General features: G+C 39.7%; 1 protein-coding gene across 4 annotated transcripts in view; it reads left to right on the top strand.

Annotated features, from left to right (window-relative positions):
* The window catches only part of LOC108895279 (ephrin type-B receptor 1-B), a 105484-nt gene that overhangs the window by 58840 nt on the left and 22178 nt on the right, over positions 1-24466 (top strand). For all 4 annotated transcript variants that reach the window (XM_051077279.1, XM_051077280.1, XM_051077278.1 and 1 more), the window contains 8 exons: positions 2420-2575; positions 7002-7264; positions 9691-9766; positions 11167-11291; positions 19255-19420; positions 19848-19953; positions 20978-21039; positions 21155-21352. In XM_051077279.1, coding sequence (XP_050933236.1) covers positions 2420-2575; positions 7002-7264; positions 9691-9766; positions 11167-11291; positions 19255-19420; positions 19848-19953; positions 20978-21039; positions 21155-21352 — 1152 coding nt within the window. The remainder of the gene's footprint in view (positions 1-2419; positions 2576-7001; positions 7265-9690; positions 9767-11166; positions 11292-19254; positions 19421-19847; positions 19954-20977; positions 21040-21154; positions 21353-24466) is intronic.

Raw genomic sequence — 24466 nt, 5'->3', positions numbered from 1 at the left:
CAATAGAGCAGAACCGCAGAAATAAAATGATACTGAGAGGGAGAAATGAGAAAAGCAGTTTCACTGTGTTTCACGTCCCCGCTCACATTTTTTTTCTCTTTATCTTTCTCTGTTTCTTTTTTCAGTCACTTTGGTTTCTTTCTTCCTATCCATTTCCCTCTTGAACAAAATCCGCCTGACCCTTAAACCCTTTAACATTTGATTAAGTGACACTCTGCGGCTCTTTTCTGGCACTTTGTCTCATTTACTTCTTTCATTCAATTCATGGCATCGTTTGGACTCCAGTTTGTATGGACTCCTTAAAAGCCTGCTTGTGCAATCTTTCTCTGTCGTCCACCATAAATCTGTCGAGCATTTGCATTGTGGTTTCACAGCATCTAAAGCATCTCAGAGATAAAGTGAGCATTCATTACAGTGGAGGAAGGAAAACAAAAGTGCTAAAGATAAATCAAAAGTGAAAAACAGTAACATTAAAAAAACCTCATTTGGTTTTCCTCTGTCTTTTGGCAGAGCTTTTTCATTTCACACCTCTTTTCCCTGTTTGTCTTCTTTTCTTAACTTAAAATCATAATTCAGAATGTGTTTGCCCTCACAAAAAGTGCTTATGAAATCCTATGTGTGAAGCTAAAACAGGCATGCTTTTGGAAAATGACTTCACATGTTTGACCATGTCTTACATTTTGATTTTTTTTTCCCACTTGAGCTTCAAACTAGATGTAAGACCTTTTTATGGTTCAGCTGTCACACACTCAGTACTTGCTGTCAGTCTCCCAGCCAGCCGTAATCATGCTTTGGTTCAATTGCTGACCAGCATGGAAATGTTTAATGGCTAACCTGAGCTACTACAAAATTCCTTGAACAAGGCACCTAATATTTCTACATATAACAAATCGAGAAGTGCTGACAAGGGGGATGATGCATGTGTCTGTGGCATCAGAAACCTGCTGTTTTTGTTTAAGAATATGGAGAGAAAATTGGTATGGATAGGCAGTTCTTAAGAAGTACAATAATGTATGTATGTAAAGTGTGAACTTTTAATTACTTTACAGTATTTTGTGGAATTGCATTAACATACGTACAACACTTGGTGTTTAGATGACGGTGGTAGAGAATGCTGTGTAACATGTCGGTCCAAAATCTCTCATTGGTGTTCAACTAGTTGAGACCTGATAATTACCAAGGCCTCATTAAACCATTCAGTGACCCCCTCATGACCTATGGATAGGGACACGTGTCTTCCTGTTTCAGGGTTTTCCTTTGTCACTGGTCTAAAGATGTGTGCAAAAACTTGGGAGAGTCTGTAGCAATGTGCATGATTCAGGTTAAGCATTTGATAAAAGTTCAGGCTTGTGTAATTACTTTTAAAAGGGGTGTAGCTCTTTATGAAATTTGAAGCTATGTAGTGACAGAGACAATACTTCAATCAGGAGAGACTTAGAACAAAAGCATGCAAGAATAGATTAGAATAGAATTTTATTGTGCACAGGAGAAACAGAGTTTTGGTGCTTAGACCCTGGCAGGAAGTAGATCACCATGGGAAGCGACTGGTCTGGTTTAGAAAGACACAGAGAGAAAGAGACATGGAGAGAGAGAGAGAAGAGAGAGCTCTAGATGTGTGTGTCAGGTTGTGATTGGATGAAAACGAATTAGTAGGTGGGGCTTAGAGATAGCAGGAAACAGTTGTGATTCAGCAGGTAAGTGCAGATAGACAGTCTTCCTGACTGAACTTTCACTAAGCTTCATTTCTCCTGCCAACCTCAGGTGTCTGTTGGCGTTCAATGAAATTGAAGGTATGGCCTTCACACAACCAACAAAGAAACTGTTGGGTCTATGTATCACCCTGTTTTCACAACACACAGTTCCTGCAAGTACCACAGAAGCATCCGGTAAAATGCAGTGCAAATAATAAAACTGCGTGAAGGCAAGCTGAATACCAAGGATGTACTTTATGCTCAGCACGAGCCGTCTCTGGATGAATAAAAGATGGAAGGAAGGGCGACATCGTCTTTAAGAATTCTTCTATGTGTGTCGTGTCATAAAGGATAATTCAGTTCAGATTTATGGACAGAAACAACTCTGTCCCAGATAAGGGAGAAAGAGAAATGAAACCATAATCCACACCACAGATAATCAGTGTGACACTCATTTTGTGGATCTACACAAAATGTTTTTGTGTATCTTGTCAGAACAAGATCATGAGCTGGTATCTCAAAAAATCCCCCTCTGTGCTTTGTCAACTTCATAGTACCAATAATAACTCTACTGGTTCTACGTCCTTATAAAACAAAGTTTACCAAATGTCAAGACAAACATGACTCATGCCAAGAAAAATGTAACTTATTCACTGTGTTTCATTTGTGTTCAGGAGGCAGAGTTGTGTATTGTTTTTTATGTGTTTTTTCCCTCGCTGCCTTTACAGCTTGCCCGCAGGGCACCTTTAAGTCCTCCCAGGGGGCAGGATTATGTCAGCAATGTCCGCTCAACAGTCGCTCCACCATCGAGGCCGCCACCCTATGTGGTTGTCGGAACGGCTATTACCGCGGAGACATGGACAGACCTGAAGACGTGTGCACCAGTGAGTCAGTCTTTTTTTCTCTTTGTCAAACAAACACATACACAAACAAACAAAAATACATATCCAATAAACCTTTCAGCTCTGTAGCTGAATGCAGTTATGCTTCAGGATGACCAATACAGCCTTGTGAGAACAGATCTTTGGACTGAAGTTACCAATAGCTGACATATTACAGCAAATCAGTGCTCAACATCACCGGCAGTCCAATAGCTCACTATTAAATTAAAGGCCAATATCTGCTTTGATTTATCGTTCCAACTCTAATTTTATGCACCTCATTCAGAGTGAGTGTGCCGCAATGTTCCCGTCTTTGTTTGGGGATTTGGGGAGCAGTAAGTAATAACGCTGCCACATTCCTCAGGCTTTCCATTGAAGTGAATATGTGTTTAGTGTGTTGAAGAGGCGATATTGCTATGCAAGGCGAGGCACAGAGTTTGAAAAACGCTGCCTCTCAGTTCCACAGAGAGATGGTGTAAGTAGGTTGAGACATGAATCATTTTGGACTGTCTAGTGACTGTGTTGCTAGTCTCAAACTGTGAGGCTGTGTGCATGTGCTGTGTGCCTAGACGTGCGCGCGTGTGTGTTTGTGCACGTCCTGGTGACCTGGATACAACTTCATGTTTTTTGGGGTTTGGAAAAGCTCTGGTTCATTCACAAGCAGGACTTTATTTTACTGTTTTATACTCACAAATGAATTTCCAACATTCTACCCTACTTTTCGTGTTTTCCCTCCCTAGCACTGGTTTTGACCTTTGTCTACTAGCTTAGGATTTTACAGGGTTGATCTCCTTATGTTGACTACATGATACTATACTAATCCACTCAGCAGTGCACAGCTTAGATCACTTTGATACCTGTAGTTCAGTTGACCAGGGGGAAAAAAGATTCTTTATTATCTTTTAGCTCTGGTCTGTTCTATGTTAATTGCTTATTACAAATGAATCAGTAGTAAATATAAAATGGGTAAATCAAACTGTGGGGACTGACAGCAAGTTATCGTGCATTAAATACTTATTTTGTGTTTGGTGCTCACTGATGGTCACAAAGAGGAAGGGATGAAAATGATGAGACCCTAATTGGACCTCATATACCAAAATCAGTACCAGACAGGTAGAAACAGAATGAAAAAGAGGCACCTTGTTCAGTAGTATTTGTAGTAAGTTACAAATTGCTAAAATAGAACAAAAACACATCTGTTTTAACAAATTTTCCCTTGCATTCACCCACTGATGTGCGTATAGTTATACTATAGTCATATTACAGAATACTATAAAAACTATATAAACCAAACAGGATTCACATGAAAGTACCCTTAGATACGTAATCATTGTTAGATTGTAAAATAGTGACATAGTGATCCATGAATACATCTATTGATGCAATAAATAAAGTGATTTGTCACCCACAGATGTAATCCAGTTTGAGGGATTAAAGCTCATTTTATGTGTTACACTCAAAATATCAAATGTATCATTGGGGCTACATAAAGACAAATTTACAATTGTTTTTAATTCTGTTAAAATATAGAAAGGAGGGAACCTCAAAGAGGGAATTTAAGAAATGATTTTGCCGCAGTGGTTATGGAACAATTTATGGGGTTAACTTGTCAGAGGAAGCACATAAAAAGCATCACCTCAAACAGCTGCAGCACACTCAAATTGATGCTGATAGAAGAAAAATCAACTTTCCCTGTGAAAAGGTGTCAGGTGTTAACCTACTCAACCTACACAACTCTGTGAATTACCTTGGTACTTTCAATTTAAGGGCAAAAAACAAATTCAGTTACAAGTTGTTTTTTTTTTTCCTTTCAGACACAACAGCAACAAAAATAAAGAGTGAAAACTAGTGAGAACTATAGAATAGAATTTCAATTGACAGTAAGATGGAGCTTCAGTTTATTTATTATTTGGTATAAACTCAATCAGATATAAAATCAGCTCAGCAAAATGGAAGAGTGAGCGCAGTGTGTGGATAGTTGCCTGACAGAAAATCATTCCCACAGCATGCCTCGTGGGCTGCATACTGTAGGTACGGAGGGGGTGTGTGTTTGTACTGTATGTGTGTGTGGGTTTTTTGAAGTGTATTTTTGTGTATAGGTCAGACTGATGCTGCGAAAGCCACTTACAAAACAGAGAAGAAGTGTAGTGTGTGGTTGCAGACTGCAGTACAGATTGTGTCTCTAGCTCACTGAAGAGGATGAAATGGTTTTTATTGTCACAGCTTTATAAATGGTCAATTTAAAATGTGTTTATTACCTCTTTTTTCACATTTGAATGTGTATTTGCTGACTGTCTGACTGTGTAAAAGAATTTGTATTTGTGCAATTCAGAAAAAAGTAAGACTGGGTGAATATCTGTGTCAACACACTGCATGTGCCTGTGTGCGTATAATTATGAATGCACATCTTTCAACGGGCCCTCTCTCTCTCAGCAGGATTGTTTATAAGATGGTGCTGCTTAGATTTTCAACCCCCTACTGATTGTTAGCACTGATGCTGCAGTGTGGGTGTCTCTGAGTGTCTGTTTGAGAAATACACGCATACACATATTCCACAGGGCCATCTCAGACGTTTGTTATGTCTCTGTGATTCAGCATATGCCAAGGTTGAATATCCATCTCAATTGTTTTTGTTTCAGCATGTCGTGTGAGTGTGTCTGTCTGTTGTAGTGTCTGCATTGCTTGTGAACAGTCAAGGAGAAGTGCACCCGCTAGGTTTAACCTTGTGAAAACTCTGGGTGTGCATTAAAGACTCACTATAACACTCTAAAAAACCCAAGTTTTCCCTCAGATCAAAGAGATGAGCTCTGAGAAAAGAGAGAGAACCAGCAAGAGAGAAACTGACTGACTACAAAGACACAAAAAAGACACTGATTCTCTGGCTGGTGGCGAGCTCTTAGGTCACCTTCTGACTGATAGTGACAGGGTTGGTTGAAACTCAGATTCCCTTTATCTGTACCAGCAATACTGGTTGGAAACTGCACTTGGCAATCTGCTGCCTCAAAAAGACAGTGAGAATCAACAGCTTTTAAACTTCAAAACTTCAGATATCATAAAAGTTGATGTCAGTAACATGAGGGTAACGTTGTCATCCTCATATTCACTGGTCAATGTGAAGAAATATCCAGGTTTGGACTCAGTTTAGACTTTGGTGTGAGTGTCCTCTAATGTCCAAACTTATCTATCTAGAATCTAGAATATAAATTAAAGGCTTCTCAGATACCCAAGATGGAAGGGGACAGGATGTTCTTTTCTGCTGCAGCTTCCAGGGGTATAGTATTCAGCTCCTTCGGATTCGTTGCAGTGCCTGTCGGTAAGGGCTGATTGCCTGGCCTGCGCTAATCCACCTTGCTTCCTGGGCTGCAATGTGTGTGGTCAGTCAGTCTCATTTGTTATTGCTGGATTGTGCTCCAACAGCATCTGGGTGAGGGTGTAGGAAGCGCTGTCGCTGTTTAGTTTCACCTTTGTTAAATCTTGATGGTGTGTGTATGGTGTAAATTATCGAGATGCTGCACTGCCCTTGTAGTGTAGTTCCGCCTTTTTCTTTATATTCTTTAACATGTAGAAAAGCTATATTTGAAGCTCTCTTGAGAACCAGAAAACTTCACAGTTGACACTGCACTTCTGTAGGTTTTCAGCAATACACCTACCAAGTTTGAAGTTGATTGGATGAGCAGTTGTGGAGAAAATCAAAGGACAGACAGACAGAGATTCATCCATTTACAGTTAGATGTTCTGAAATAGGGGTGCTACTTATCATATTTTCATTATGGATAAATGTTCCCATTATTTTCTTGATTAAACAGTTACTCATTTTGTCTATAAAATGTCTACTAGCAGTCACTAGCAACTACTGCCATTAGATGAAGTTAGCAAAGTTAAAGGAGCAATATTTCCAAACTGTGAGGTCAAATATGTGCTTATGGTAAAGATGTCCTGTAACAGGGGGATTATTCAAACTTCTGCAAGAAACAAATAATCTGGTATTGCATACTCCCATCACTTTACATTAACTGCTACTTATTGTAATGTGTTATATTAACTGAAACTTTTCAAAACAAACGCATCCCAACATTGACTGCATACATACAAATGTAGTGATAATCTGCTTATACAACAGCCTACTCCATTATAAAATGCTAGACATCTTGTGATCATAATTGTGATCCATATATAAGCCATTACTAGGAACCATGTAATTTAAAAGGACCAAATGATTTTCTCAAGTGCTCATCATAATGAAGTCTGATTGCATCCAGGTGTGAAGCAGTGATTTGCTTTAAACTGGCAGATTGATTTGAATTTAGCTGATTAATATCTGCATCACTTTGACATGGACAGTCACAGTCCCAAGGCACACTGAAACAGACACTGGAAACACATATTTTGAGTGTCAGTCCCTTCTCATCCTCCTGTCATCTCTGTCCAGGTGTCCCTTCAGCTCCTCGCAATGTGGTCTCAGTTGTCAACCAGACATCAGTGCTGCTGGAGTGGCACCCACCACGCGACACAGGGCACCGTGACGACTTGTCATATAATGTCTTGTGTCGCCGGTGCCACAGCAATGAGCGCCGGGCATGTCAGCCGTGCGACGACAGTGTGGCGTTTGTTCCAGGCAAGCGAGGGTTAAAGGATACAAGGGTGGAGATCAGCAAGCTGCGGGCCCACACGTCATACACCTTTGATATACTGGTAGGTCCTCAGAGAAATAGGTGCCTTTCTAAAGCTTTATTTTTTCCTGGGATGTGTTTTATTCACCATGCAGTGTTGTTAAAGGAAAACTGCAGTGAAAGTCTATCCTTTGAGCATCAAAGACTCACCACTTCAGCTTAACAGTTGTCCCTGGATTCACAGTAGATACAGTGGACTCCAATGCTGACCCAGAATCACAGCAATGCGTTGAAATGCATCAAGTAAATTTCAGAAATCAGCATTAGCACTTCTCTGATGTTGATTTGTATATTCATAGTTTTTCTACAACATTACACATAGTGACATACACAACTGTAAGTTGGATCTATTTAAATGCTTTGAATCCAGCGTATTTACAGTAGCTGCCCTCAACTAAAAAGCAAATAACAAACTCGGAAATGAGTATTTGATGCTAAAAAGTTGCATTTCAGGTTACCATAATTTTTTTTCAAATTTTTTCTACCTCTATGGAAGACTAATTAAAATGCAAAGTTGCAACTCAAAAGAATAGTTATTACCTATTACCCACTTCAGAAACAACCTTGATGCTGTCAACTCATTTTAAAAATGCTAATAGCTGCCAGATATTCACTATGCTCAAGGATACTGAGGCTGCATAAATGCTCGCTGGCATGCAGGCTTTATGGACAATCTGCAGTAATATCATATTGTCTCCAACCACAAGGCCACTCTGAAGTCTTTGAAGCTTGTGCAGTGGTGAACCTTCAATACTGTGCCATCAGCCCAGTTCACCATCAAGGTTGGGTGTCTAAATCAAGGTCACATGCTCTGTAATTGTTTAGGCGAAGGGAATATGTAACTTCAGTTTTCCAATGTAGCCAGTGGAGGTTAATGTCAGAGTTAAGTGGATCTGTTCATTAGTAATTGGAGTTTTTTTTTAGGAATCCACTCAAACATACAGTATAAAATCCTTTTGTAGAGGGACACTGATATGAATAGTGTGGCCTGGGTATATGAGTTGATCCATCTTCTTCAAGCTGTCGTGGGATGAACAGATCAATAATGAATGAATGAGGGCATCCAGCAAGATGTGAATTTCAACACCTACGCCAACAAAGTCAAGGTCATCTGAAGACCTTAACTTGCCAAATTTGTTTTTGGTAACATTTGTAAGAGTGTAGATGTGAAATACTAGCTGGTGAAATTTAGGAAGCACAAGAAAAGGGGAAACACATAGGCCATCAAGCAAGCGTCACTAATTACCAGCCGTTGTTAAATGATTTGCTATGACTGAAGACATTGTGTTGACTGTCAAAATGATTAACTGAGCTCATGACAAACAATATGTGGCAGCTAATGAGGTGGTCTTTAAAATGTGCTCAGAACCTGTTAATTGTGTCTTTGTGTTGGTGAGATGAGAAAGACGGTGAGACCTTACAGTTTCAAGAAGACACTGGCTGTGCTTCTGTTCTCTGATATCAAAACCATCTCATTGTGACTATTTTCTAAATCCCCTCCCTGAACAGCAAGTGTTCCTAGCTTAGCAACTGAAACTCTGCACGGCAGATCTGTCAAGCTTTGGGTTTTTCCACATGTTGAGGCAGAGTTTGGAGGATATTTTCTTTTTTAGATTTTCCAAACCCTAAAATACAACAACACAAGTGCTAGGAATGGAAGAAGTAGGGTTTTTTCTGCTCTCTTAGTGTATTGGGTCTTGGATGCTACTATATCAGTAGTGGACCTTGTCCTTCTTGTTATTGGACTTTAGGAAGTTTACACTCAAGTGACACCAACCACATAAAATTATATATTTGCCAACCCCACTGGATAGTCCTCATCCTAAAAGCCCTTCCTCTGACAGCATTGAAAGTAAAACATAGTGTTTGAAAATACAGACATTAAATCTAAATCTAACCTCTGTCTTGCTCGTCCTAATATATATGTATACATGTATGTATGTAAGCTAAGCAGCAAAACTGTGTTATGTTTTGAGTCTGATTTTTATCTGATTTTCATCATAATTATAGCAGTAGAACCAGCTAGCTCTACACTCTTCTTTCTTTATAACTATGTTTCCTCCGTGGATCATCAACTAGACACTGGACACTGCCTTTTCAGCCAGCTTACAGAGCTAACGTTATGTTAATCAGCTGGCTAATTCAGCTAGTGACAGCTGTCCTTTCAGACAGTAAAAACTTACAGTTGCTAGCGAGGAGTGTGCTTTTCATTTCCTCTGTCTAAAATGATGGACCCATTATTTTGAAAATTACAAAGAATTTCAGGCGGTACATCTGCCCCTGTTGTACTGTAAACTGCATTTGTGATGTGCAGAACAGAGTGCTTAAGAGGCATAGGAACACTAACTAAAGGTGGAAAGACTTACCGGACCGCAGTCAGTTAAAATAACTATTAATGTTAATGTCTGTTAGGTGGAATCACTGACCATTACACTTTATATTCTACAGGCAATCAACGGAGTCTCCAACAAGAGCCCTTACCCCGCCCAGCAACTGTCAATCAACATTACAACCAATCAGGCCGGTGAGTGGGGAGTGCAAAAGCTGTGTGTTTGTCTGTGTGTGTATATGTGTGTGTGAGCATCTGTGTATGTGTGTAAGCATACCCTGGGGCACAGTGGATTAAACGAGGGAGGGATGGCTAGGGGGATAAAGGAAATTGAGCTACAGTCTTTTAATTCATAAAACATGTTATAAGCTTGTCATCTCTCTCCCTCTGTGTCCCCCCCTTCTCTATCTTTCCTGCACATCCACAGCCTTCATCCTGTTTTCCTCTTTCCCTCTGCCTCTCTCTCAATTCTCTTTTTCTTGCCTTTATCCCCTCTCCCTGCCCTCCTCTCGTCTCTCTGTCCCTCTCCCTCAATCTCTTGACGGTATAATTCTTAGAGACTATAAAGTAAGCTGAGTTACTGCTCCATCAATACTTTATAGAGACAGACACAAGTGATATTTCCACCGCTACCCAAATTTAGATTTAAAAGCCGCTTTTTGCATCACATCATTTACCTCATCTATGGCAGCCTGGGCTCATTCGTAATCGAAACATGATCCATTGTCACCCCGCTGCTTTCTGAGCACATTTGTTACTGCTGCCGGATGCAAAACTCTCTTATCCCTGAAATCTTTTAGGACTCAACAAAAACTGATTTATTTTCAGGTTGACTGCACTTGGGGAAGGAGGGTGGGGTGGGGTGGGGCGTTAAATTATGCAATAGGTTTTAGCGGGTTTCATGGGACCTGAGGATATGAAACTCACTGCACATATAGAAAACTGTGTAAAATTTAAATTGTGGCGATATTAAAAAAGACTGTGAGGTTTTCAAGTGACCCTTCGCTCATGCTGTCAAATTATAACTACACAAGACGTATTTCCTAAAGACTCTGCTGTGTAAGATTCATACTATCTACTGGCATTTTAGTGCTTTTTCTAAACACGATCACCATAAAATCAATTATTAATTATATCTTCAAGAAGACATCAATATCCTGTAGTTTTCTTTAATACACTCACTGCTAATGTAACTTGCATCAATTTGATGCTTATTACACTTGTGTAGTATCAATCTCCCTGCCTTGATTCCTTCTTCTCTCTGCTGAAAACTATCACATAAAAAGTTCCCAGAAGCAAAACCATGAAAGACATTATTGCTAACAGCTTCGAGTTCCTAAAATTATGACTAAAAATGCATTGCAGACATAACTCTTGTTTCCCCATCAGTGACAAGTGCAGTAATTTGTTTTCATGAGCCTGGATGAGGAAACATTTTTCTCCTTTGGGTGTAAATAATCCTTGGCAATATGTCATTACATTACACACTATATTTCCATATTCATGGCATTTAAGCATGGTAGCAAATCTTTTAACCGCCTAATTGATTGTGTATATTTGTGTGTGTGTGCACGCATGTGTGTGTTTTTTAACAGCTCCCTCAGTAGTTCCCATAATGCACCAAGTGAGCTCAACGAGCCGCAGTTTCTCGTTGTCATGGCCACCGCCCGAACAGCCCAACGGAATTATCCTCGACTACGAGATACGATACTATGACAAGGTAGAGTGGGATGATAAATGTCTGTGTGTCTTTATGTTTGTGTGTGTGTCTGTGTGTGTCTGTGTGGTATGGTCACAGCCAGTAGTCCATTAAAGTCAATAAAACAGGCAAATCAATATCAACTCCATCTAAGTCATCTGTTATCAAGACTGCTACTGAAGAGCACCTGTTACAAGAAGTCACAACAGTTCATCATATTATACACAGATGTTAGATAAATTAACCACTTAAAATCAGTTCGAGCATGAAACACACAACCAACCATCTAAGTGATTAGATAAAGAAAGTATTTTTTTATTCAAAGGAACTGTTGATGAAAAGAGTGATAGCAGTCTCATTTGTATGTTCAAGATGAAGCAACAGCCAGCAAATAGTTAACTTAGCTTAGAATAAAGACTTGAAACAGGGGGAAAGTGCTAGCCTGGCTTTGTCCAAGGGTAAAAAAAAAACTGAAGTCCACTCATCACCATAAGGTCATCATAGTAGGCAGATGTTTTACCCCAGACAAAGCCAATGTTTGTGCCCAGCTCAGCTAACCATCTCCCAGCTCCAGCTTCATAATGAATGTACATAATGAATGTACAGACAAGGGTGGTAATTATCTTCTCATATAACTTTCAGCGAAGTTAATGCATAAAACATAAAGTTAATAAGGGCAAAAATGCAAATGTTCATCTTACAGTTTCATCTAACATAAATAACGACAACAACAACAACATCCATATGACCTAAACCATCCAAAAGTTAAAGAAAAAGCTCTAGGTCAATGAGGACAAAGAACCACTTTTTAAAATTCAATGAATGCATTAATTTTTCATCTGTAAAATAATCCCAGTTCAAAAAATGTGGGCATGATAATCTAGGACTGCTCAAACATGGAAGAGTAATTTTATGATCATATTTTATATTTTTTAAAATCCTTGATGGTGCAAAGTGTGCTTACAGTTTCTGAAACACCTGTCACACATTCAGGTGTACATGTTGTGAGAGAGCTTTTTCCAGTTATTTTTCTAGATCCATGTGATGTGTGTTTCTGAATGTGTTTCCATTCACCACAATATCACTAAAAATGATGATGATCACTCCATAATGGCTAGTTTTTGTGATATTATTGTTATTATTATTATTATTTCCTGTCACTTAACATGACTACTACTGGTTGATAGAAAATCATCATTATTATTAGTTCAACGGCTGCAATGTCTTAAATTCAGCTCTAGACATGACATGATGTTTAATTGATGACAGCTGAAGGCAGAAACCTGTCAACATATTCCTGTAATTGATGTATTTTCTCTCTCACTTGTGCTAGATGTCTGTTAAAGAGTTGAGTTCATGTATCATCTTTTATACACAATTATTTCCTAATAAGTCAGGATTGATCTTAGGGCTACAATGCATATTTCATGACGCCTGTAGTCTGACAGGGATGTACTGACAGACAGTGATTGAGAGCCCATCTTTATTCCAGCACAATAAATTGTTGATAGTAGTCATGCAGAAAAAGTGAACATCCATTCATTAACGACAGGCTCCAGTGAGCACTTGTCACTATATCACTTCAACAAAATTATAAAAGAAGAGTTTATTGATTTATTGAATCTAATAAAGCTGTGTATGTGTCTTTGATGAACAACTGATGAAGCAGTTCGAGGTGCCACAGTTTCATAAGTCAGAACACACAATATGGAATCAAATCAGATCCATGGGCTGTGGAAGATCCAATTAAATCAACTGTTTAATTGGTTAAGTAACTCACAAAAGAAACACTAACAGCTCCTGCAGCTCTCGTGGGTCTCGTGCAGACTACACTTAAATCACCAGAAGAAGCATCAACTCATAAATATTTAATCAAATATTTATGGAAAGTGATTTAGACAAATTTAGATTTGATCAAAAATATTTATATCTGTTGCTTTGATGCAGTTTTTATGCCATAGTCTCTGCATGGCGATGGTTGCACATATTCCAAAGTCCATGGGGAGAAATGTTAAAGTGTTTGTGGCCTGCAGCCACTAATATTGCTGCAGATGTAACTCCTCAGTGAACTGTTGATGTGGACTTCAAGTCTCTCTATGGACTTCAGTATGTGCCATAAGTCAGCACAACTACTGGGTCTGCACAATTACCTTTATCTATGAAGGACAGAGTCTTTGCTCCCAGAGAAATAAACTCACCACCACAGAGAGTAGAACATCTCCCTAGGAAACCACCACTCATCCAGGCCTGGATGTTGAGGATCTGCAGATGTACTGACAAACTGTTGAGAAGTGCCATTATGTACTCTAATCAAACTTTCTGGAAATTTGCTTTATCCTTCCCACTAAAATTGGAAGAAAACTGTCCCAAGAAGCACTATCCAAGAGGTATTTCCACACTCTCCATCCATCTGTCCACTCATTTCTTGCTGTTTATCTAGTGCTGGGTAAAGGTAATCTAAATGTCCTTACTTCCAGCAACATCCTCTAGCTTTCTCTGGGGGAAGTATACCTAAGACAGACAAAATATCAGGGGTCTACCAGTTGGATGTGTCAAGAAAATCTCCAAAGGGAGGCACCCAGGAGGCATCCTTATCAGATGCCTGAACCAACTCAACTGCCTCTTTTTGATATGAAGGTGCAGCTGCTCCACTCCAAGCTCCTTCCAGATGTCTGAACTACTTGACCCAAGCCCAGTCATCCTATTGAGGAAACTCATTTGGCTGCTGACATCGGTGAGCTCATTCTTCGGTCACTATCCGAAGCTCATGACCATAGGTGGGGGTTGTAAAGTAAAGATTCACCTTCGGACTCAGCTCCCTTTTCACCACAATGGCCTGATACAATGCTGCCGCTTCCGAAAATCACCACTTTGTCATGGTGGAAGAGTTTGTGCATCAAACAGAGACATCACAGCTGTAGTTACCTCAGGGAGACCGCTGTCCTTTCCTGGAGCCAGACCTGGGAGGGGAATTCACCTGCAAACAACTGGTGGCTGCCACCATGTGGGCCTTCCATTCACAGAGATAAAGACGTTGCACCATTTGTTGTGTTGATTTTTAATTACTGAAGCTACTCTTCAGATTTGAAGACAGCTGGAAGACAGGTTTGGCAGCAGCAAAAGTATTATCAACCCTTGTGAAGGAGCTGTTTTCACTTGTTTTCAGTGTTTTGCAAAAGAGAATAAAGTGTAAATGTGATGATAAAAAAATGTCACTCCACCGCTTTTTGCTATGTATGTCAACATCTTAAGAGCTCTTGGAGATCTTTCTGTCTCCCTAGCTGAATCTCTCAAAGACAAGAACGCTAAAGCATTTAGCTGCCAGTGGATTCCATTGAAATCAAAGCTCTTTCCATTCTGCTCTGCAAGGCTGTCTGACTGAAGCAATCAAGCCTCCAGTGGACAAGGTCTTAACCTGTACGAACCAGGAGACTAAGGCACAAAACACTTCACTACCAGAGTTCAGTGATCAAACTAGTCTGCAAAAGAATGTCAAACCTGGGGCACCAGCGAGGGCCTCTGATTCGGGGGTGAAACATTCAAGACCTGATTGCGTTCCCATCAAAAACTGCTCCTCTAGGAAGGAAAAAGCTCAAAAGAGAGGGCAAATTGGGGCTGCATATCTTGTCTTCTTTGTAATTCAGTCAATGGGAAGCGATGCCTTTTTGAGACTGAAAGTTAAATTAAAAGCATATCTATCACCCAAAGCTACACATAAGAATATCCTCATCATTTCTGAAGCTGAGCCAACAGCTGCGAAAACAGACTTCCACTGCAGTCGGATTAAAGACAAAGAGCAAAGAACCTACAAGGGATTGTGTGAGATACACCAAAAAGAACAACATGCCTCCTCATCTACATCCCACATTTGATTCCTCGCCATCTTATCCTTTTTACAGAACTGAAGAAAATAGTTTTTGGCATTTTTTTGGGATACTGCTCTGCACTCATTTTTTTTTCTGTCTAATACATACTGTCAGAGCAGTGGTGCTTTCCATAACTCACTGAAACTCTCAACTACAAACATAACCACAAACTTTAAATGCTCAAGACTCTTGTCAACTCTACTCTCTTTCTTATCTATTGTCTTTGATGAAAACACTCAGGAACAGTCCTAAAGTCCATGACTCCAGAGGGCTTGCTCGCAGATTCCAATTTTCCAGCACAACTAGTGCAGTATAGTATAGGGCTATAATTTTACTGTGCTGCACAAGAGGAAGGGAGAATGTGTTTGTGTGTGTGTCACTTTTATTGTTGAGGTTATTACTGCTGGTTTGAAAGCTCCTGGTGAGAGTGTGTACTAAGTATTCGCATATAAATCCTATGTAACTATATAAATATAGCAGTGACATGGCCATTCATCACTACACAAGTAATTAAACAATTAAACAATGTATGCCTTCCAGCATGTATGTTGATTCTTTTGATAAATTGCATTTGACTTTTCATCAATCAAAATATGCAGTAATTATGCGCAGTATAACCATGGCAACCTACAAAAATATACTTTTTATGAAATTATATAAAGTCCCATATTAAATTCAAATCATGCTCTTTCCCATCTTACTCTCACATTTAGAAATGCTACTATAAATGATCAACACATGCAGATCCACTGACTAATGTCCAATATAATGTAAGCTGGGTCATAACTTTCCTCATTACCGATTTCCTTTGATGAAATATGACTCAAAGAGATGAGTATGATTCCTCTCCAGTTAGTGAAGTGTGTTTATGCCCTCATAACAATGTTGTACCTGAAAACATTTTATCAGTTGTTCAACGTAGAAACATTTGCAGATTCAGCTGTGCCGAACTCACTGTAGTTCACATCAACAGTTGATTGTCCTCAGTAGAAAAACAGCACAGCACCATTTTTATTTGTTGAAGTGCCCAGAACGACTCGTTTACCTTTTCCTGACAGGTAACCTTTTGTGGTCATGCAAATAGTGAGGCTTCTCTTACAAGCAAGGCTGGAGTAGTGTGCTTGCCGCAAAACCTCTTAGGAAGGAGTTCAGGTTGGAGGCTGGCTGTACAAAGTGTCTGACTTTAGCTTGGTTCACATCTGGTCTGCTACCAGCCAGCACTGGTTTCTTTCAACCTTTCAATCTTTTCCTGACGTTCCCCTGACGGTTTTGTTGCTGTGGTGTGAGGACTTGTTGGATTTATCATACATATTAAAATAGCCATTGGAACATAAAAATAAGAAATTTCCTGAGAAAAAAACACAGAATTGGTACAACCTATAGCTACATATAACAGACAAAAAACTGTTGATACTCCAGATTGTCTGTATGGAGAATTTACAACATTGTAGACAAAAAACTATGGGACACTGTACAAAATATTCTGGAAATGTTGCACTGCACAACAATTCACAAAAGCAAAAGATGTCACAGGTGACAGGGGTACAACACAACAGAAAGAAATCTTACATTTATACAAGTATACCTCACGAGGCAGGGGTGCTGCACCTGAGGGTGGGAGTGCTGCACAGCTTCCATATTTCCCAGGGTTTTGGTAACAGCAAAGTTTTAGGGAAAGCAGACAAAGAAAGAGAAAGTTGAGATTCTGCCTCTCGATGAGCAATTAGAGTGAGTCGAGGACAGAGTGAGAAGCAGTTCAGTCGCTGGGAGATGTACTGTAGCTGCAGTCTGACAGTCACAGATAAAACCCTTACTTAGTCAAAATCAGGGCAGCGCCTTCACTGTAAGTCTGCCTTATTTGCTGCAGCCTTTGCTTTAACATTATTTAACATGGAAGCCAATTAAGACCCAGAATCCAAAGCTGACACTTTATTCTTTCATTGTTTCTTCTTTTCATTCTTCCACTTTGATACACATCTTAAGAAGGGAGAGATACTGTGTTTTAAACTGTAGACAAGCCAACCACATAAAGTGACTAATTTTAGCTCATAGCTTCAAGTGAGGAAGTCCTCAGGAAGCAGTTTGATAAGCCTGGAAAGAGAGAGGACAGGTTTTTTCTTACCAGACAGCTGCACTGTACCTCCTTTTCTGGTACTTTGTCATTTCTCCACCTTCCTTTCCTCCATGTTCTCCCTCCCTCCCTCCCTTACCTCCTCCTACCCTCTTAGCCACTCTCTAGATAATGAGGTTTTAATGTAGTAAATTTGATATGGCACAGGGAGGCAGGATTTTTCCCCACCACTTATCTCTGGCTACCAGACCTTCCCAGATGGGCTGTCCCCTAACCTCTTCACTATGGCAAGCATAGAGCCAACCCCCCCCAACACACCTCTCCAAATCCAAACCCCACCCCCGACACAATACCCCCCATTTCTGCCTCCACTTCCAAATATAACTCTCTTATTCTTTCCCAGCTTTTAACACTGCAGACTCCACGGCCGTCCATGATCTTGTCCTTATTACCACAGTAGGATTAGTGGAGTCTGTCTTTGGTCATAGTGCAGTATATTACGAATAGGCTAAAAGAAATTAGAGGGTTCAATGATGCTAAAGCTACTATAGGTACAAGGGAATGACACTAATAGATGACATCTCATATCATAATAGTCATAATGGCCACAACCTGCAACAAAAGGGGTTTATGGCCGACAGGAAGGAGATGGGCATTTTCATTATAATAATGGTAACAGTAATAAAAACCCAATCATCTTTAACCCCTTTTCAGTTATGTGCATGCCCTCTTCTGATAACCCTCCATCTCTCTACCCTCCTCCAACCCTCACCTTCTTCCCCCTTTTCCCTCCTGAACTCTCCTCATCATCATCATCATCTCTCTTTCTCTCCTTTTAACTCTGCCGTCTACCCCTCCACCTCCTTCATCCTCACGGCATGAGTCCATCCCCCTCCTTTCATGCCATCGTCACACCATATCTGTCGTTCTCTCTGGACCGTTTAGATTTTGCCGCAGTAAAACCCTTTTATCAGAAAGAAACGAGTGACATGAAGCACAGAAGGGGGGCGTAGAGAGATAAAGGTAAAACGTTGTAGCTGTGGGTTTATGAGATAGACCCTGCTAGGTCCGATGCCTAATCCACCAGGACTGTGAGGAGAGAGGACCAAATGCTCAGGTAGGCCCATCTCTGTGGGCAACAGCTAATTAACTGCATTATCACTTAATCATATTTGCAGGGAATGGAGGAATGAATGGGTCAAAGAGGAGAGGAGAGAGGTGGAAAACAAAGCAAGATGGAGCAGGAAAGAGGAGGGATACAAGAGGCTAAGGGAAGAGAAATATGAAGAAGGTGGTGGTGGTGAACAAAATGAATGAAGACTGGAAGGTTGGAGGGAGGAGATATAAGAGAGGAGAGTCAGAGATAAGGTGGAGGAGAGGCATAGGAGGTGAAAATGGGGGTTCAGAAACTAGAAGCTGATGGAGTGTAAACAGATGGCTTTTTTTTATAAGGCTGAAAGTCTAGTTCGAGTTCTAGTTCACCCCATTTTTGAACACCAGTGGTGTCATGAACCACAGATACTTTTGGTTTTACGTGTTGAGGTTTTAAATATGAGTTCTCTAATAACTGCAATAAGCCTTTTCAAAAACAAAGACCTATTAACTCTGGATAATATGCAGAAGTTGATGTCACCAGTAGATCAGAAAGTAGGTCTGGATTATTCAGAATAACTGGGACAATATCTCTGGAAAGATATTGTTCTCCCCTTTGTATTGGGGTGGAGGCAAGTGTCTCAATATGGAAGAATAAAACCAAAACAGTTCAATCAGACAATGTGCCACAAGGGCAAAATTTTTTTACTGTTAGAAAAAATAGATGAAGAATGTGATAAAGACTGGCGTGGTGTCTAAGACTGAATTCAAATTCAAAATGTTGCAGTTACTCAGTCCTGCCAGGGTGTGTGGAAGTTTGGAAAAATCTTGTCTCAGCTGAAAGCCAAAACTGAGTGCTGAATTTTGTCTCCCTTAAGCCGTAACTGAGGAAGTATTATGGTCTGTCTCGGATCAGTGTGAAACATATCTATCTCTCTTTGTACTTTCCCCACAGTCCCAGTCGTCAGTCCTGAACAGCTCAGTAGTCCAGAGCGAGATGCCCAACGTGGTTCTCGAGGGACTGAGGCCTGGGACTGGCTACGTGGTCCAGGTGAGGGCCCGTACTGTGGCTGGCTACGGAGCCTACAGCAAGGAGATGCTTTTCCAAACACTCACCGATGGTAAGTGGTTGGCTGGAGTGTGCGGAGGTGTGTGTGTGTGTGTGTGTGTGTGTGTGTGGGTGGGTGGGTGTTTTTTTTTATAGTGGAGAGGAAAAGAGAGTGCAGGACTGAGAGAGGGAATGTGAGAGGTTCAGTAAGAGTGAAAATCTGGCTGTGAAGTAATTAAATTCTGCCCTACTTTATGTGTGTGTGTGCTTGCAGTCATGTAAAATGAGCCCTGTAAATGATATTTTATGTGTGTGTTATAGAGAGAGAGAGAGAGAGAGAGAGAGAGAGAGAGAGAGAGAGAGAAAGGAGGTGTATATTTTGCCTTCCAGAAATGCTCAGTTGTGTATATGTGAGAGAGCCTCAAAAATATGAAAATAATACCTTTCTTCTCAATTTGTGTGTTGTTATTGTGTGTGTGTGTATGTGTGTGTTTCTGCAGATGAGTATAAGTCAGAGCTGGGGCAGCAGCTCTCCCTGATTGCAGGCTCTTTAGTAGGTGGTGTGTGTATCGTCTCATTGGTAGCTATCGCCATCATCTGTTCCAGGTAATACACAGACACACACACACACACACACACACACACACACACACACACACACACACACAGAGAGAGAGAGAGTCTTGTCTCCATTTTCTGGAGATTTACTTTAACCTTAACCATAACTACCACTTACCTAACCCTTAACCCTTACCCTAACCTTAACCTAAACCTAACATGATCCTAACCTCAAAATATGTCTTCACATTAAAATTTAATGATTTATGTTATGAGGACTTGGGTTTTGTCCCCATAAGGAAGACACAGATTTAGGTCCCAATATCCTGCTAAGTTACATACTGTGCTTATAACCTTACTAGTCAAAATGTCCCTAAGCAAGGCATTAAACATGTATTTACTTATTGATAGGGTTCAATAGGGGTCATCATCTTCCTTTTTCTAATCAGGAAATGTATCACAGTTTATTTAAATTCAAAAAATCAGATAGATAATCAGTAATAAAGAATAAGGTTGAAAATCATAACCATAAACATTTATTTTGAGAAAAACATTCTCTCTATATCTTGCTTATAACAAAATTTGTAATTACCAGAATTTGAAGTGCAGTTCTGGAACAATGACAAGCTCTGGCAGTTTTAAAGTAGAATCCCACTCTCTGAAATGCCTGAAGTTTCTGTAACCCCATGACCTCCCAGAAATAGCAAGCGACAAGCTGTCTCTCCAGTATGCAGTATAGGGTGTCTATTATGAAGATCAGTTGACATATTAAAATATTACAGAGCTCATTTCTTTGGCTCCATCCTCAGATAAAAGCAGGAAACAAGAGCTGACAACATAGAACAGTAACAAGTCACCCAATACTAATGAATTCCTGAAAGACTTTTCCTATTTCTCCCGCAGACTTTTTTTTTTTTTTGACATTCAGGAAGACTGTTTATTTTATCTCAACCCAGAGAATACAACACAACCAATTAGCATTTTATTCTCACTACATTTCATACTTTTGTGTAAAGTTTCTGTCTACTTGCTTCTTTTCCCAAAATCCCTCCATCAATGTTTTTGTCTGTAGGAGAAGACAGTTGAAGGAGAGTGTGTACGGTGACAAGCTGCCACAATACAACACTGGAGGAGGTAATACTGACACTTATTCATCTGATAAATATCATATACCTTCATACACATTCATATACACCATACTTTTAACATAGTATTTATAGTTTAACTCACTCACCCATTTTCTCTTCAGAGGTGACTATGAGGCCTGACATGTTTAGTGGTCCCACCCCAACTGTGACCTTTCCCACCCTGTCTGAGGGTCACAGTTCACCAGGGGTCAAGATCTACATCGACCCCTTCACCTACGAGGATCCCAATGAGGCTGTGCGGGAGTTTGCCAAGGAAATTGATCCCTCCTGCGTCAAAATAGAGGAAGTCATCGGATCAGGTAGAGATTTTCATAGACTCAGTATCCTTAACCCTCTGGCTCAACCTGTCTTTCCCTCATATTGTTTCAATAAGCTCTAAAAAGAAAAATTCAACAAATGCCTCCTGATTATTTTAATATGTGTCAAATATTACTGTGCAGTCGGTCTATTTGTACAAGAGCTTTTGTTGAAGTGTACAAAAATTCACAGGCCTAGCTCATATCTCTATAAACTGCTTCAAAGGGGAAAGTTAGAGAAATAAACCTTGGTTTCCTTAATGAGACCAAGTGTCACTTGGAACAGCAGATACTCTACAGTAAATTAATCAATTTCTTCAACTGACAAACATTATGTCAATGAGAAAGATCTGGAAACACGCAATGCCAATTTATTATTTTGCTTTATTTTTTTCCTTTGAAGTCAGGAGAGATGTTTTATTCATGCTGAAAACTTTCACAGGAATAAATTAAAACTGTCTTCATGCATTCTCTTTGGCTATCGGAGCTCTCACTGTAAAAATGCTGTGTGATGTTTGGCAAATGCTGGATGTGAAATACAGTCCCAGAGCTTCCTCTGGAATATTTTGGGGGCTGTAGAGGTTTAGCATTTTAGCTGTTGGATGGAAAAAAGAATAAAGATGAAAACAAGAAGCAAAAAATTATTGATCTATGAGTGCTTAATATAATAAAATACATAAAGCATAAAAAAATATATAAGTACATAAAACATATGTTGTACATATGTACCACATAAGTTAAACTATTGTATATTATAAAGTTCCTAAAGTTATTTTCCATTTATTATTGCAACAAGTGTATTGCCACAGTGTAAGGCCACATTAACGCTTATCATGAATTTTTGCATCGAATTCATGAATAAATAACCTGGTCTGGTCAAGGTCTGAAAGCCTTTGACCATGGATCTGTGGTAGGCAGATATGGGCCTATGTGCCAAATCCAGTCCTTCGCCAACTATATTTGGCCTCCAAAAATGCTGAAGTTTTCCTTTTCATAGTTTATATTAAAGTATTTCACGTAATTTCCCAGAGGGAGTCATCCCAAAGGGATCAATAAAGTCTGTCTAAGTCTAAGTATTTTACTGTAAGTTTTTCATAAATCCAGAGTAAATAACAAGCTCATACAAATTCCAAACAATATGACTTGTAACATTTAGTACTGCCTCACACAAGGTGCAGAACATCTAATTAACAGAAACATATAACAAACATTATTTAAATGAAACAAATACCCTGTAATTTTAAACCATAATAATTTGATGGTTGTTAGCCACGAGCTTCAGCCATCATTGCTTTTACTCTTCCATTCATTGACTCGCTGACAAGAGGTTAAAATACAGGGTGTATTTTGGGCAACACTAGATCCATTCATGTTGGACTGAGGGCTGGACTGGACGTTACAGTGACTTACTTGAGGTATAAAATGGTATTACGAGACAGGCCTGGGCTAGCTGGTTAGCATGCTAACATCAGTAGCTATCTGCAGCTCAATACATAGATGTCTTTGACGTAACAATAAAACTGTTAATTCTTCACATTCTGTTGATAATTTTTAATTCCAAGTTTTCAACTAAAATACTGAGACATAGCCCCTTTTAATGTCACAAAAAATCCTTGTTATCATCTACCTCAACCCATACTAGATGGAGGAATGTTTTTACTTCAGATGTTTTACCCCTGATAACTCATAACTTGTTTTCTTTGAACCAAAACCAATTAAACCCAAATAGTCATGGAGCTCTGGATGAAAAAGGTCGTGAACCAGATTCAGACCCTCACTGCTGCAAGTATGTGCTTTGGGCTTTGGTCTGTTGAGTCACTCTGAGAAGCTTTCCGTAATCCCTCCGTTTCTCGCTTTATTTTTCTCGGGGGGAAGGTTTCTCACCTCAGCCAGAGGTGACAGAGGAGGGATGAAAATGACAGGGAGGGAGGGGAAAATATGAGCCTCAGTGATATGAGATGTGGCCGGACTTTGAGCCCTTAAACGGTCAAATCTCTCCCATTCTGCTGAGATAGAAAGTGAAAATGCTTTCTCTCTTTTCCTCCATCTCTGCCTTTCTCTTCCTGTTTTTGCTTTTGTCTTTCTTTGATTGTTTCCGCAATCTTCATCTATCTGCACGATTCAGCCCCTCTGGAGTTTCAGAGTTTGTTTGCGTATAGAGAAATGCTAAAACAAAGAACCGAGGGGGGAAAAAGCAAAACAACAGATTGAGGAGGGAAGATAAAAGAAGACAGCACCCTAAGGAGATAATAAAAATATCTTACCTTACTCTCTCTCCCTCTCCCTCTGTGATAACACCCCTCTCTTTTCTTCTTTCCTTATTACGATCACTCCCACTGTAAGAAATGTCCTTCATAAAAAGCACTTTTTACAGAAGATAAGTCTTGTAACACTTAAAGTTACAACAGAAATGAGCAATAACATTCTCAGCCGACAGGCCAGTTAATTTACTTTCACTACCATATATTTAGATATACTGTAGATTTAAGACTAGATTTAAAACAAAACCAATGAATATTTCCTCTAATCCTCCGTCCTCTCCTTGACCACATCTCTTCTAGAAAAAAAGGAAGTGATATGTCATCTTGTCTCATTTCCCTTCTTCACTCTTTCACTTCTACACCCCCATCTCTACTTCCTTCCCACATCCTCTCGTTCTTATTTTGCCCTCCATCACTCTCTCCTTCTGCTAGTTTACAGCACTGACAGTATATAGTTTTTAATGAGCAGTGAGATGTGGAGCAGAGATCACAGTGAGACAGGACGACACAGCCTGTCATCCAATTCCCATCACTCATCCATTATTCACATGCTGATTTTTATCTCTGGGATGAGGACTTTTATTTTGAAGTGATATTCAGTTTTCATGTCCCCAAGCAGCATATAGCTGCATTTATTTTGACTAAAGACATCTGTGTCTCCACAGAAAGGAGATTTTTTCTGTACATTGAACAAGTTCATTGAGGTTAAAAAGGTTTGTAATTCTCCCAACCACAAGCAACCAGTTCATAGAACAACAAAGCAATACATAAATGCATTTTATTTTAACCTCTTAATGACCTTTTACTTCAAAGTTTTTTACAACTACAGAAACTTTCCATGTGCACTTTAACTGAG

This window comes from Lates calcarifer, linkage group LG17 (assembly GCF_001640805.2).
Source record: "Lates calcarifer isolate ASB-BC8 linkage group LG17, TLL_Latcal_v3, whole genome shotgun sequence".
NCBI classification, from domain to species: Eukaryota; Metazoa; Chordata; class Actinopteri; family Centropomidae; genus Lates; species Lates calcarifer.
This window is presented reverse-complemented; position numbering and strand designations above follow the sequence as displayed.